A 14,124-nucleotide genomic window follows, 5' to 3' on the forward strand; every position below is an offset into this window, starting at 1 on the left:
AGATGTTGGGGGACCTGTCTTGTTTTCCTTAACTAATTTAATTTACTCTCTTATGTCTTGATAATTATATACTCTGCTTAAAATTAATAAAACAGAATTTCCTCTAAAACATTCTTGTAATGTAAATCCACTCTCTTAGACTACTTTGCCATCATTATTCTGAATTAGCAGCTCTTTCATGAAAAGAAATAATTACCTTCTATAGAAACAGGAGTAAAATGTGTGTTGCCAAAAATTTACTGGTTTGGGTCCAGGAAAGGAGTTTCTTTAGGTCAGAATCCCAAAAGCGCCTTGTAAGAATTTATAAAAATCTCTTTCTTGGAAGGCTCAAAGATGGATTGCAAAGCTAACAGTGCTTGGGGCTGAGGACTTGCACAAAAACCTTCCCACGAAGAGAGGGGGACACTCTGCTCTCAGCTGGCCCCCAGGAAAGTGCAACGTCTCCAGCACCTTTCCGCACCGGTCGTAGGTGGAACACCAGATTCCAATAATTCCATGTAGATACGCGTTTCTCAACCACAGTACGAGTGACATTTGGGGCTGGATAGTTGTCTGTCGCGGGGGCTAGGCCTGCGCACTGTACAAGGTTCTGCGGCATCCCTGGCCTCTATGTACCGGATGTCAGCCACACTTCCTCAGTGTGACAACCAAAATGTCTCCAGACACTGCCCGGTGTGGTCAGGGGGGCACGATCGCCTGCAGTTGAGAAAGAGAGCTACAAATACCATGCTCAAAGGTCAGTGCCATTTCTCCTGAACTGTATTTTTCTTTCTCTTCCTCTTCTGGCCCTCCTTCTTCTCCTTCTTCATGAGAAAAACCAAAACACCATGACACACAAGGTGAAACCCAAATCAAAAATGACAGCTTTTTCTAGGAAGATACCAAAAGAACTGTTTCTGTCAGGTAGTCAAGTATTTATTCCTGCCCTTACAAAGAACGAAACAGGAAGAGACACGGAGGTAGAAAAACACAGTTGGTTCTGGTTCACATTAGTAAGAACGCACCTTGCAATCTCATCTCTGCCCTGTTTCTCGGCAGCACCCGGGGAACAGGGGGGCTGGGGGGGGGTGCGGGGTGACACTGCCTGGCCCGTACCTGATCCTGGGAAAGCCACCTGTTGGGCTGAGCACAGGGTTGGGGCAATTCAGGTGCCACACACCTCACAACTGACAGTGTGGGGACCCAGACAAGGCAACAACACAGGTGCAACTTAATTTCAAGGTCCATTAGCAGCACGAAAGGGAGAAAATTGCACTTCCAAATGCAAGTCCTGAAACGCAGCAGGGACATTTTTCATTTTCAATTTTTAAGTGATAGAATAGTAATTATGGTTCTTTTTTTTTTTTTATTGAGAACAGCATCCAGGCTCAAATACATTGCACGTCCCCTGCAAATACTGGAAATACACCGCATGCAGCTGCTGATGTTTGGGAAATGCAGGGCTGTCGAATGCTCGGTGGAGACTAAATATTAGAAAACAGCCACTGGAGTTGTGCCTGCACCTTCAGTTCTGTGGCCATATTTCCCAAATGACCTTAGAATTGTAAAGGATCATAATAAAGAAGTGTTATCACTAAGTTGTGCCTTCTAGCTAACCCTGAACACTAGCCAGTTATTCAGCTTATGTTGGATGATAATAACTAGTTCTTTAAAGTATAAATAAATTCAGAGGTACACAAGCACCCATGCCCTGCTGCAACTGACAGGGAGAGAGGCACAATGTGCCCATTACCAAAATACTATGAGCTAGAGTTGAACCCATCACATTCTATAAAAGCTCTGTAGCACAGAAGTGTGTCCGGGAGGCTCAGACATGACAGACCAAAAAAAGAAAAAAAAGAAAAAAAGAAGACACTAGTGATGGTGTCTTCTAAGGTCTGAGAAAGGGAAATAAGTAAGACACCAAGCCCCACTTCCAAGCAAATCCCCATAAGCAGAAATGGAAAACAGAAACCAGAAGGAGAAACTTCTTTTAGCTGCATAATCTGATCCGTGTGGGCATTTACTGAGTCCTTCCGACAGGGAGGCTTTGAGTAAGATGTTATGATAAAACAGATAAAGTGGACACTGTCAGTCTTCAGAGGGCAAGCATGGTCATTGTCACATATTTTTTACGTTTCCCATATGCCAGCATGTGGCAAAGATGCTATTCCAGGCCCAGTGCTATTCCCTCCACTTCATATGTAAGATCCTAAATGTAGAGAAAAGCAGAATTGGCCTTTCCGAAAACAAAAGTGTCATTCTGAAAGTGGATGATCTGGGCAAAGAAACATTCAAGTTCTTTCACAGAGTGTATCTGGAGAAAGTGATTTACTATGAAATTGGTTGCAAGGTGTGGAGTTTTTTTTAATCTGGGTTTTCATTTCTTTGATTCACCTTCATTTTTAACAAGATAAACCAAGCTCAAAAATGCAGTTCAATCTAATTCTTGATTTCACTGAAGTTCATTTCCAGCTTCATTTCTCTAGGGGAACATCGCTTTCACATAATAAAAAAGCCCAAGAGTGATAAATTTGGAAAGGAAAGCCATTGTGGATAAAAGGTACAGAGAACCCAGCTAACAAGAGAACAAGAGTGCCCACACGTGAGCACACATGCATGCACGCACACACACGCACACGCACCACAGCTATCCTTAAAAAGAAAATAAATTTAGGGAACCCTTCTTCAACTACTATGGTACCCAATTTAGAAGCAGTTTATAGCCAACCAGAAGATATATCAGCAAGCAATAAGACACAACAGTAAGCAAGCAGAAACATCAGTGAGCAATAAGACACCAGAGTAAGCAGTAAAGACACACCAGGGAGAACATTTCTGAGCAATTACCACATGTCTTAATGCAAAAAGAGAGAAAGAAAAACTTCACTCAATCAGCATTGGAACCCTATAAACATGAACTCTCTTACAGCTCAAGTGCCATTTCTGCAATGACAAGAGAGGTAAGGAGGACCGTATAGCCACACATCAGAGAGGGGGCAATGACAGCAATAAATGGGTTTTGTACTGAGCAAGGGCTATGAATTTAAGTTTTTGTCCCTCTTTTTGGCACCCCAATCTATAGATAGGGCGAACTGTTTAGAAATATGTTGTCTGACTGACAAAATATAAAAGCCCCTCCACCCTCTTGGGGAATTACAGGACGCCTCTATTCTTTCTTTCACTCCCATCTCCACTGTGGCCACCAGTGTCTACGGGAGGAATGCATGTGCACACGAGGCACAGACTGGTCATAGAAACAGACCCTTAGACACAGAGAACTGCCTTATCAGACAGGTTATCAACTATCCCAGGAAATCATCAGCTCTCCGGGAGCCTCGAAGGAAATGGTAGCCTAAGTCACCCACTTGTGCTGATTTACAAATGAAAACATCAAAGACGGAGCAAACACTCTGTGGTGCTGGGTCCTATGCTGAGCTCCAGGGGTCCAGGTCCCTCTGACAGGTCTCCCCTGGCCCAAACACCTCAACTCCATAAAACCAGTGAAAACACTAGCTTCTTGTAGACGTTGAGAAGCCGGAGCAGAATCATGTGCCTCCAAGGGTTCCAAACACTAACTGGTTGTTTAGTGGACAGTGGCTAGACGTTAGTTTCCTTTTCCTTCCAATTGTCTTCTGGGTCACAATGCATTTCTAGTCTATAGCTCTTCTGTGAGGCACCTATGCCACAATCCTCCCCAACTTCAAAATGTACCTGCCTGCGTGAGAAGCGCCCACAGCTACCTCCGCCTACAGGATCACCATTTGTGTGATTTTATGCATTTGTATTATTTTCCTAGTTGGCCATTAAAAATCTCAAAGACACACAAAATATACCAAGGAGTGAGAACAAGGTTAATTATTACGGACACAACTCTAAATTGGCTCCCTCCTTCCCACTAAAAGAACACATGAAATACACTGGTTCTTTAAATATTTGTAAAAACACAGTAGCAGTGGCACGTGGGAAGGAGACCCACTCAGCACCAACGACTTCCAGAATGTGCTCAACTGAGTTAACTGAGTAAGCTAGCTCCAAACATGGGTCTGGGACCCCAGGTGAAAGGAGTAGCCACCACCTTCCTCCCATTTCATTCCTGGACGTCTACCCACAATTCTGTACCCTGGGACTCGGAGCCCAGGCAGGGACGTCTCCCTGTGAGTCTGGCACACCAACAGGACAGTCCGGGGCAGCAACATTCCTTATCCGGCAGAGAATGACAACAGGTATGTTTACATGGGCCTCACAGGATGGAGGCAGCGAAGCCAAAGGCAGAACACCCCACTCCACGTCTGGAAAAAGGATAATGCAGAACCACCCTGAAATCAGATAGGACCTTTTCAACGGCATTTCCTACTGGGGACAGGAATGGGGGAGTGGAGACTGGAGAGCCATGGCTTCCATTTATTAATACACAGCTCAACACAGTGGGAGGTTTTCTTGTCTAATTACAGAAGCTGTTGGAAACTGCAGGGAAGATAGGATTTATGGCCCAGATGACACTGCCTCTGTGTTGTAATTAAAAGTTATTTTTAATACCTTTGGTTGGATACTTTGGATTCTTAGAAATATGTTTTATAATTTAACACTTGCTAAAGGGCAAAGAACAGAACAGAAAGGTAATACAAGAAGCTTGCATAATGTGAAACCATTAAATGTCTTGACACTGAGAGGTAGGAAAGGAGAAGAATCGCTCCCACTTAAATCCATGCATTTCTGCAAGTAAGGGGAAGAGGTGAACCAGAGTACTGAGGTAGATTTTCAAAGTATCAAAAAATAACCCAGCTTCCTTTTGCATCCACTAACTAGAGTTTGGACACTACCACCAGGAGTGTAGACAACTCATTTACAACTGTCTCATCTTAACTCTTGAGGTCCTCGCTCTGTCCTGGGTTTCTAACGAACGACAGGGGTCACCCTAAGAAGAGTGAGTCCTGGCTCAACCAAAAGACCCAGAGGTCAACCCTGGGCAGTGCAATGGGGCATCCGACGCAAGCCATGGACAACACGTGCTGTGAGGGACCTGGGCATGGTTTTTAGTCCATTTTTCTTCTCTCATCCAGTTTTAAGAAGGGACTGGACAAAATGCATCCCAGTGAAAACTGCAGGGTGGCATCCGTGAGCGGCCATGGAATCAGGCCAAGATCAGGCAGGGGCCGTTTATTTCCTAAGTGCCATTTCCAGGATTTACATGGAGACACAGAGGAAGCATTTTCTACAATGGGGCTCCTCCTAACAACAGGAAGGAGAGAGTCTATTATATGAAACAGACTCTTGAAACTGATAAAAATGGGGAGGAGAAAGAACCTCTGACTGGCATGAGCTTCCCAGATAACCTGTTTCACTTCATCGTTATCCATGCTACAAATCTTCTCATTAAATGTGAATTCCAGGGGCTCATTACGTGAAATATGTCACAGAAACCACCAGATACTACACATCAGGATGAGATTTTAAACGTGTTTTAACATATTCATCAAAAATAAATTTAAAATGAGCTTTTCTGGGGCCATACCACATTTATGGGATTTATAGCAATAAGAACCACTGTACCGCTTTATTCTTTTCCCAGCTGGGAGCGGGGTCTGACTCCATGTCAGGGCACACAATTTTGGCTCTTACCTGCCACATTAATTTTCTCAAGTGCGACCAAGCTGGGAACAGCCGTGGTGGAGTTGGTGGAGTTCGTTCCCGTGCCATTGATTACGAGATTGTCCACCTTTGACTCTAACTTGCCAATGCGCTGCAAGATATTATCCAACAGCACAGCAAGCGTTTTCTTCAGGTCTGTAAAAGAAAATGCAAACAGTTTAAATATTCCTTGGCCCTTGTATGTCTGTCTGGCGCATGCCCTTGTGCTTGCTCTCGCGCACGCTCGCTCGCTCGCTCTCTCTCTCTCTCTCTCTCTCTCTATCCCTCCCTCCCTCCCTCCTTCCCCCAGCCCCTCTCTGTCTCTGACATGAAGAACAAAGAGGGTCACAATCAAAAAGGACTGCTTAAAGACCTACCCTAACACCCATATCTGTTTTATTTTTAATGTTATTTTATTTTTGAGAGAGACAAGAGTGCAAGCAGGGGAGAGGGGCAGAAAGAGAGAGAGACACAGAATCCTAAGCAGGCTGCAAGCTCCAGGATCCGAGTTGTCGTCACAGAGCCTGACATAGGGCTCGAACTCACAAACTGTGAGATCATGGCCTGAGCTGAAGTCAAATGCTTGAACGACTGAGCCACCCAGGCGCCCCTTTAAAAAAGCGTATCTTAAAGATGACAGAGGCCATCTTCAAGTGACCCAGAGAGTACAAATCAGTCTGTTCTGCAATGCATGGATGGCAATAAGTGACATAAGCTACTAAGTTGATAGAGAAAATTCTGCATTACTTAGCATCCTATCAAAGCACTCTATTAAATTCCGCCTTATAACATGAAGGTCTGACCCATAGAATCCCAATTCCAAAGTGTAGGTAACATCTTGAAGTAACTTCTGGATCAGTTTCATTGTTATTTTTTAGAGCTACATACTCTAGTACATCCTAATTTTTCTTTCTTTCTTTCTTTCTTTTTTTTTTTTTTGCCAAGTCTTTCTTTCAGTTGGTGACTGAGAGTAATAATAGAAACTATAGTTATAGATTCTAGGCATGCTGGATAACTCAAGAAGTATCTGTAGTGAAATTTAGAAAGATACTTAAATTAAGACCAGATTCATTCATTCAAGAAATGTTTATGAAACAAGTGCTATGTGCCAGGCACTCTTCCAGATGCTGGGGCTATTTTCTCATAATGCTTACTTTTAAGAGCTGATTCTCTTTTTGGGGTACCTGGATGGCTCAGCTGGTTAAGTGTTCAACTCTGGATTGCAGCTCAGGTCGTTACCTCATGGCTCATGAGTTCAAGCCTCGAACTCGAACTCTATGTTCTGCTGACAGCATAGAGCCTGTTTGGGGTTCTCTCTCTCTCTCTCTCTCTCTCTCTCTCTCTCTGCCCCTCCCTTGCTCATGCTCTCTCAAAATAAATAAATTTTTTGAAAAAGAGATTCCTTTCTTACACATCTGACTGGGTTAAATGCTGCACTTTTCACTGGACAAACTACAGAGCCTTTACCCTCATAAATATGTATTTGGTAAGTCTGTATACAAGGTATTCCACATGTACAAGATTACCTTGCCTCTGTCCTCTGGAAACTCATAATCAAAGAATGGTATATTGATTTGTATACGGGAGGAAGTCAGAAGGACAACAGGCCAGCCCCTCATGTGAATAGAGTCCCGCCTCTTTACTGCGTTGGTAGCGGCCCAGGCAGAAGTACATAACATGGGCAGCTGGACATGCAAAGTCCTAAGCAGAGACAAACGCAAGGTTCCCACCTCCCCTCCTACTGGGAACAGGGCGAACTTGCTCTGAGCAGGTGATCTCATCTGGCCAGGGAAGAAGCACACAGCAGATCAATTCAGCAACCCCTGAACACAGCCAACCTCCCTTGGCCCTCAGCTGCGAGGCACTCAGGCTGTCCTACTTTGCCAAGGAGACAGGAAAGTCATCAGAATAGAAGCAAACGTGTGCCATTAGCAGGGACATTTGTGTCCTTAGTGGTTTACAGGTGGGAGGCATGGACTGAAAATTACAAGCAGAAATCAGCCCCACACCTTCATCCGAGAAGCTGGTACTCCGTGCTGGGCAGAAGCAGGGTCCACGACCTTCCCCAAACCGAACACGAGACTTGTTCACGCTGTTAACTTCTGGGGTGGTTCGTCAGTCCATTCTAACACACACCGGAGCGGGCCTAGTGTCGCTCCTCAGTGTGAATGCTGCCTACAGGTAAGATGCAGCTGCCACCACATTAGGACGACAGGACTAAAAATACCATCATGACCGAGCAGGGCAGAAGGGAACTAGCGTTTCCCTGATGCCTATGACGTGCCACACACAAATCTAAGAAACTCTCTCCTGTGCGAGGTAGGTGAGGTAAAATGACTTCCTTTTATAGATGAGAACATGAAGAAACATGCTCACGGCTACAGAAATAATAAACCAGAATGGGGACTTGAGTCAGGCTGGCCTAATTCCTGGCTGCCTCACTGGCCCAGCCAGAAGTCAAGAGCGAGAGCAGAAGAAGAAACGAAGTGTGAAATTCGGTGTCTTTCATCCACAGCATTGTGATTAAGGGCCCAGACTCCGGAGCCAAAGTTTCGAAGTTTATGTCCTCACTCTCCACTGTCTCCTGACCTGTACAAGCAAGAGTGACAGGAAGAACCCGGTCTCTTTGGGGTAGTTAGGTGGGCATAATGAGTTAATATGCATAAAATGCCCTTATAAGCACTATGTAATGGCCTGCGATACATATAAATAAAAAATGAAACCTTCCTCTGGGAAACGCTCTCCTCCTTCCTCAAGAAGTCTCTTCCTGAGTGAAGCAGAGAGCTTTACCACTTTACTCAAAGGCTCATGACCTCACTGTCCTCCAAGAGCTGCAGCCCCATGGTCATTGTGACTCACAGTCCACCCCTGGCGCCCCACTGCTGGCATCAACAGCAGGGCTCGGCCACCAGCTCGGCTCTTAGAATGAATCTAAAGCATCCACTGCTTTTCCAGAATTCTGATGACTGCCAGGGGCCAGCCAGGCAGACAGGGGCAATGGTACCATGAGAAAGTGGCCACAGAGTTAAGAACCCACGCCTCAGATAAAGGACAGCAACCTCCTCCATCTCCAGCCTCTCTGCCTGGAGGTTCTCTCACCAGCCGAGGGGCCCACAAGTAAATATGGCGTTTAACTACTACCAGCAATTGAGATGAGCTACACACAGAAGCCCTGGACCTACCTATAAGGGGTTAAATCAGGGTTTCTCAATGTGTGACTCCACTGAGGCCCCCGAGGCCTTGCAGGCATCACTACAAATGTAATGGGAAGCGCAATAACGGAATCGCCCTCCTGCCTTCCAGAGCTCCCGAAGCCTGGCCCATATGCTGATGGTCTCAGGGCTGGTAACCTTTTGCAACTCTGTGTCTTTTTGTTAAAAAGCAACAGGACTATGAGACAGAGCCCCCCAAACCATGGTGACTCATGACAGTCACTGGTGGAGCACACTTCTAGGTAGATTACACAATTGTCACATCAACAATAAGATTATAGAAACAAGGGGAAAGATGTTATGTTCCATGCTCATAGAGTGGAAGAATATCGTTAAAAGGTCTACACTACCCAAAGCAACATACAGATTTAATGCAATCACTGACATATTTTCAGAGAACTAGAACAAATAATCCAATGTTTGTACGGCATTGCAAAACACCCTGAATAGCCAAAGCAATCTTGAAAAAGGAAGAACAAAGATGGAGGCATCACAATTCCAGATATCAGATATCTTACAAAACTGTAGTAATAAAAACAGTGTGGTACTGGCACAGAAATAGGCACACAAATTGCTGGAACAGAATACAGAGTCCAGAAATACACCCACGACTGTATGGTCAATTAATCTACGACAAAGGAGGCAAGACTATGCAATGGGAAAAAGGCTCTACAACAAATTGTGTTGGGAAAACTGGACAGATACACATAAAGGATGAAAGTGGATCCCCTTCTAATACCACACACAAAAATAAATTCAAAATGGATTAAAGACCTAAATGTGAAATCATAAAAATCCTACAGGAAAAAGAAAAGGACAAGTATTAATTTCTTTGACATTGGCCATACTATTATTTCTCTAGATATGTCTCCTGAGGCAAGGCAAACTAAAGCAAAAAAAGACTGTTGGGACTACATCAAAATAAAACACTTTCACACAGCAAAGGAAACAAACCATCAACAAAACAAGAAGACAACCTACTGAATGGGAGAAGGTATTTGCAAGTGATATATTAGATAAGAGGTTAATCTCCAAAACATATAATGAACTTAGATAACTCAACACAAAAAAATCAAATTATTCAGTTAAAAAATGGTCAGAAGACACAGACTTTTCTCTAAAGAGGACATGCAGATGGCCCACAAACACATGAAAAGATGCTCAATATCGCCTCATAATGAGCTATCACCTCACACCTGTCAAAATGGCTAAAATGAAAAACACAACTAACACTGAGTGCTGGTGAGGATGTGGAGAAAAAGTAACACTCGTGCACCAGTGCTAGGAATGAAAACTGGTGCAGCACTGTGGAAAATAGTATGGAAGCTCCTCAAAAAGTTAAAAATAGAACTAGCCTATGATCCAGTAATCACTAGTTTTTACCCAAAGAATACAAAAAACAACTAATTCCAAAGGATATATGTACCACTGTGTTTACTGAAGCATTATTTACAGTAGCCAAATTATGAAGCAATCTAAGTGCCCATCAATAGACAAATGGATAAGACGTGGTGTACACATACACACAAACACACAGGAGTATTATGCAGCCACAACAAAGGACGAGATCATGCCATTTGAGACAACATGGATGGGCCCAGAGTGTATTACACTAAATGAAATAAGTTAGACGGAGAAAGACAATTACCATGTGACTCCACGCCTAAGTGGAATCTAAAAAAAGAAACAGAAACAAAAAAGCAGAAATCAACCCTATAAATAGAGAAATGGACACCTGGCATGGAGAAGGGGGAGAGGTATGGGCAAAATGGGTGAGGGGAGGCACAGGCTTCCAGTGATGGAATGTCTAAGTCATAGGAAGAAAGGGCACAGCACAAGGAATATGGTCGATGATATTATAACAGCGATGTAGTGGGACAGACAGTAGCTATACCAGCGGTGAACGGAGGATAACATATAAATCTCTTAAACCATGAAGCCATACTCCTGAAACTAATATAACACCGTGCATTAACTATACTAAAAAAAAAATAGAAAATAGTCTTCTTTGATTCCTAAAATACAGTCCCCAGTAAGGGTGACCTACTACCTCTTGTGGACGCCACCTAACAGAGAACGACCATTGTGACTGTGTGACAGGGTGCGACAAAAGGAAGTCACAACGATGAGCCAGATGCTGATGGTTATGATCACAACTACTGCCCCGTGCCACCGCCACTGCCCTGCCACCACTGCTGCCATGGACTGAGCTCCTTCTGAGCGTCAGCTACTGTCCTCAGCACTGCGGAGTAACACACGCAGGCCCGCCAGGGGGGTATGAGGAATGTACGGTTACCATCTCTAATCTACAGATGACAAACCACAGAACGGAGAGGTTAAGTAACTTGCTCCAGGTGACTGCAGCTTGAGGGTTTGATGTCAGACAGTCGGGCTCCACACCCAGCGGCTCTTCCCAGCACACCACACTGCCTCTTCCGAAGCCCTAGGGCCCCGCCAGCCAGCAAGCTTCTCGACCTGCTGCTTCTGAACACACTTCTCAGGGATTAACCTCTGGGCTCTGCCGTGTGTCTTCGTTAAATCACATCCCAACTGTTGCAGAGTTCACTGATGCCCCTCTTCCAGGAGCAACTCTACGACACTGAAAATAATCAAGGGTCTCCATTTCCAAACCTGCAGCCTCGAAGTGCAAAACGGAATACAAAGCAATCAGAAACCCTGGACTCTCTAGGCACTGTACCTGGATAGGCATGTTTTCTTTCCCAATGCAGAAGAAAAGAAGTTCATTTTCAATAGCAGCTATTTGAGTTACTATTTGAATATAGTTGGACACAAGATAAAAAATAGTGTCACTAAAACACACAGGGCAAAGGTGATATCAAGCCCACCTTTGTATCCTGACCAATTGGCACATTATGGCCCTCAGTTAAGTGTGTGTTATGTCAGTGAATGAACAAATGAATGAACGAACCTACAAATAAATGGACTATAGTCTTCCCGCCAATAAGGCTGAAGGCATGCTATCGTTGCTGGTGATAAAATTATTTCTCATCTTTGCATTTTACAGTTAAACCTGGAAAAACTAGAAGTCTTATTGCCATTTTGAATTAATACCAGGACATTTTTGTGTTTTAGTCTTAATGATAATCCATTTACCCAGTAAGACTATTCACCCAAGAATAATTTCTACAAAGCTTAGCAAAGAAATTAGGGCAAATATATTCCTCCAAATTCTAGTGTGCATTTTTATATTTATCATTGTGTTTTACAGTTATTATAGCAGTAAAATGTGTCCTCAGCAGGATTACAATTTTCAATTACTAACAGGCTTTTAAAATTTTGTTTGTGCTTCAAAGCCTTAGTCATAAAAATTTAATCCCAACATTACTACTGCAATTCTATATTCCTAAAACTTACTGTACATGATAAAGATGAGATCAAAGCCATTGAAAACATTTAAAATGTCCTTCTGGGAAAAGTAAGCTTTGCTTTCTATCATGCTGGGAGTGCCTTGATCAAGGGCGAGATTGACAAAAATCTCTGAACAGGTGCCCTGACAGCTTCTGTAAGTTTCCAAGTCCAGAGGGCCATGACTTTAGGGAGTGAGTAAGAGCTGGAGGGCAATGCCACATTCCTGAGCAGGACGGCCGGGGAGATTTCGAGATCACTAGACTCCCCTCCAGAGCTGGAGCCTGTGGAGATGGGATTTCAGTAGAAAGGGGGATCTGCTGGTAGGAAGAGGCCTATCAGTTTATAGGTCTATTGGCTAAAGCTTTTGAGACAGGGCAGCACCCCAATTGCCCAGATCACCCAGCCAATTCGTAATTGAGGAATGATCTAGAAAGGCAATGCTTGGGGCCGATGCTATCATACTCCGTGTCCCCGGGTCATACTTCCAAAGCAGTGGTTCTCCAGCCTGCTGTCCTCCAGGCCAACCTTCACCAGGCTCTGTCCTCAAAGCTCCAGCAGAATCTACAGAACCCACGAGTCAGGACCCCCGGGCACAGCCACGACTGGCTATGTTCAGGGTGTGGCCGCCAGGACTCGCTGACACAGAACCAACGGTGCAATGAGCAAGGATTTACACCTGAACTGCAAAACCGAATCTGCACACGTGTCTGCTCCTAATCCAAGTCCCTCTTCACCAAGCCTGCCCCGAGAGGCAGAGTGCCAACAAGAAACAGCTTCACTTGCTGCTGGGAGAAACCAGCAAAGACAGGGCGCTAATGAGAAAGGAAGGTGCTAATGAAAAAAGAATTAGCCCCAACCTCTCAATTCCACTGACTGCCAAGAATGTCAACTTTCATCAGTTATACGTTTTTAATTTTAAAATGACCTTTCCATGGAAAGATAATACAGTTACAGTAATAAACAAACACAGTCCATTTATTGCATACAAGGACACTGTAGTGTTATTTATTATACGTAAGAACAGGACACTACCCAAATGCCCAAGAAAAGATTACCGACGTCCCTCCATTCACATGATAGAAGAAATCAGTGGACTGGAACTCAAGGAGGGCAGAGCAGGTGTCTTGTCATCTCTGTTTATCACCACTGGCTATTAACATCAGGAGCTCACTGATTATTTATTGAATCCATGGATAAAAAAATGTGCATGGCCATTAAAAATATCTGATGGCATAAGGAAATAGAACAAAGAAGAGTTTTAAAGGCTGTACATAAAGTATGCCAAGTCTTTAGAAATGAGCAGATGTGCATGTATCTCTCCACATTTCAAAAAAGGACAGGAGGGAAATCAAATTTTATCTGGGTCTGGGAGTAAGGGGTATTTTACTATTTATTCTTCTTTATTTCTCAGAGTACAAAAAGGGGCTTGGTAGGAGTGCCTGAGGGCTCAGTCAGCTGAACGTCTGACTTTGGCTCAGGTGACGCTCTCACGGTTGGTGAGTTTGAGTTCCATGTCCAGGCTCACTGCTCTCGGCACAGAGCCTGCTTTAGATCCACGGTCCCTCATTCTTTCCCTGCCCCACCCCCGCTCATGCTCTGTCTCAAAACTAAAAAAAAATTGTTTTTAAATAAGTTTGGCGTCATCCCTGCCCTTGTGTGTTTTATTGACAGCATCTTCTTCTATCTTGTTGCTGAATCTTTTGGAAATGGTGACTCAAATAGCTGCCTAAGCTGAAAATGAACTTCTTTTCCTTCATTTTAGGAGAGAAAACAAGCCTACCCAAGTTAAATGCTGAGAAGAGCCCAAGGTACTTCATTACCTTAGAGTCCATGTGCCCTCAATTTTATATGAATATTCACCATACTCTGATCATCAGAAAGGAGTAAAAAATTCTCCTTGAGAAATGCTATTTGAGACAGCTATTTGAAAATA

At 43.9% G+C, this 14,124-nt stretch overlaps 1 protein-coding gene across 2 annotated transcripts in view; it reads right to left on the reverse strand.

Annotated features, from left to right (window-relative positions):
- The window catches only part of MGAT5 (alpha-1,6-mannosylglycoprotein 6-beta-N-acetylglucosaminyltransferase), a 336,674-nt gene that overhangs the window by 186,101 nt on the left and 136,449 nt on the right, over positions 1-14,124 (reverse strand). For both annotated transcript variants that reach the window (XM_029934680.1, XM_029934681.1), the window contains one exon: positions 5,602-5,766. In XM_029934680.1, the coding sequence (XP_029790540.1) occupies positions 5,602-5,766 (165 nt within the window). The remainder of the gene's footprint in view (positions 1-5,601; positions 5,767-14,124) is intronic.

This window comes from Suricata suricatta, chromosome 3 (genome assembly GCF_006229205.1).
Source record: "Suricata suricatta isolate VVHF042 chromosome 3, meerkat_22Aug2017_6uvM2_HiC, whole genome shotgun sequence".
Classification (NCBI taxonomy): domain Eukaryota; kingdom Metazoa; phylum Chordata; class Mammalia; order Carnivora; family Herpestidae; genus Suricata; species Suricata suricatta.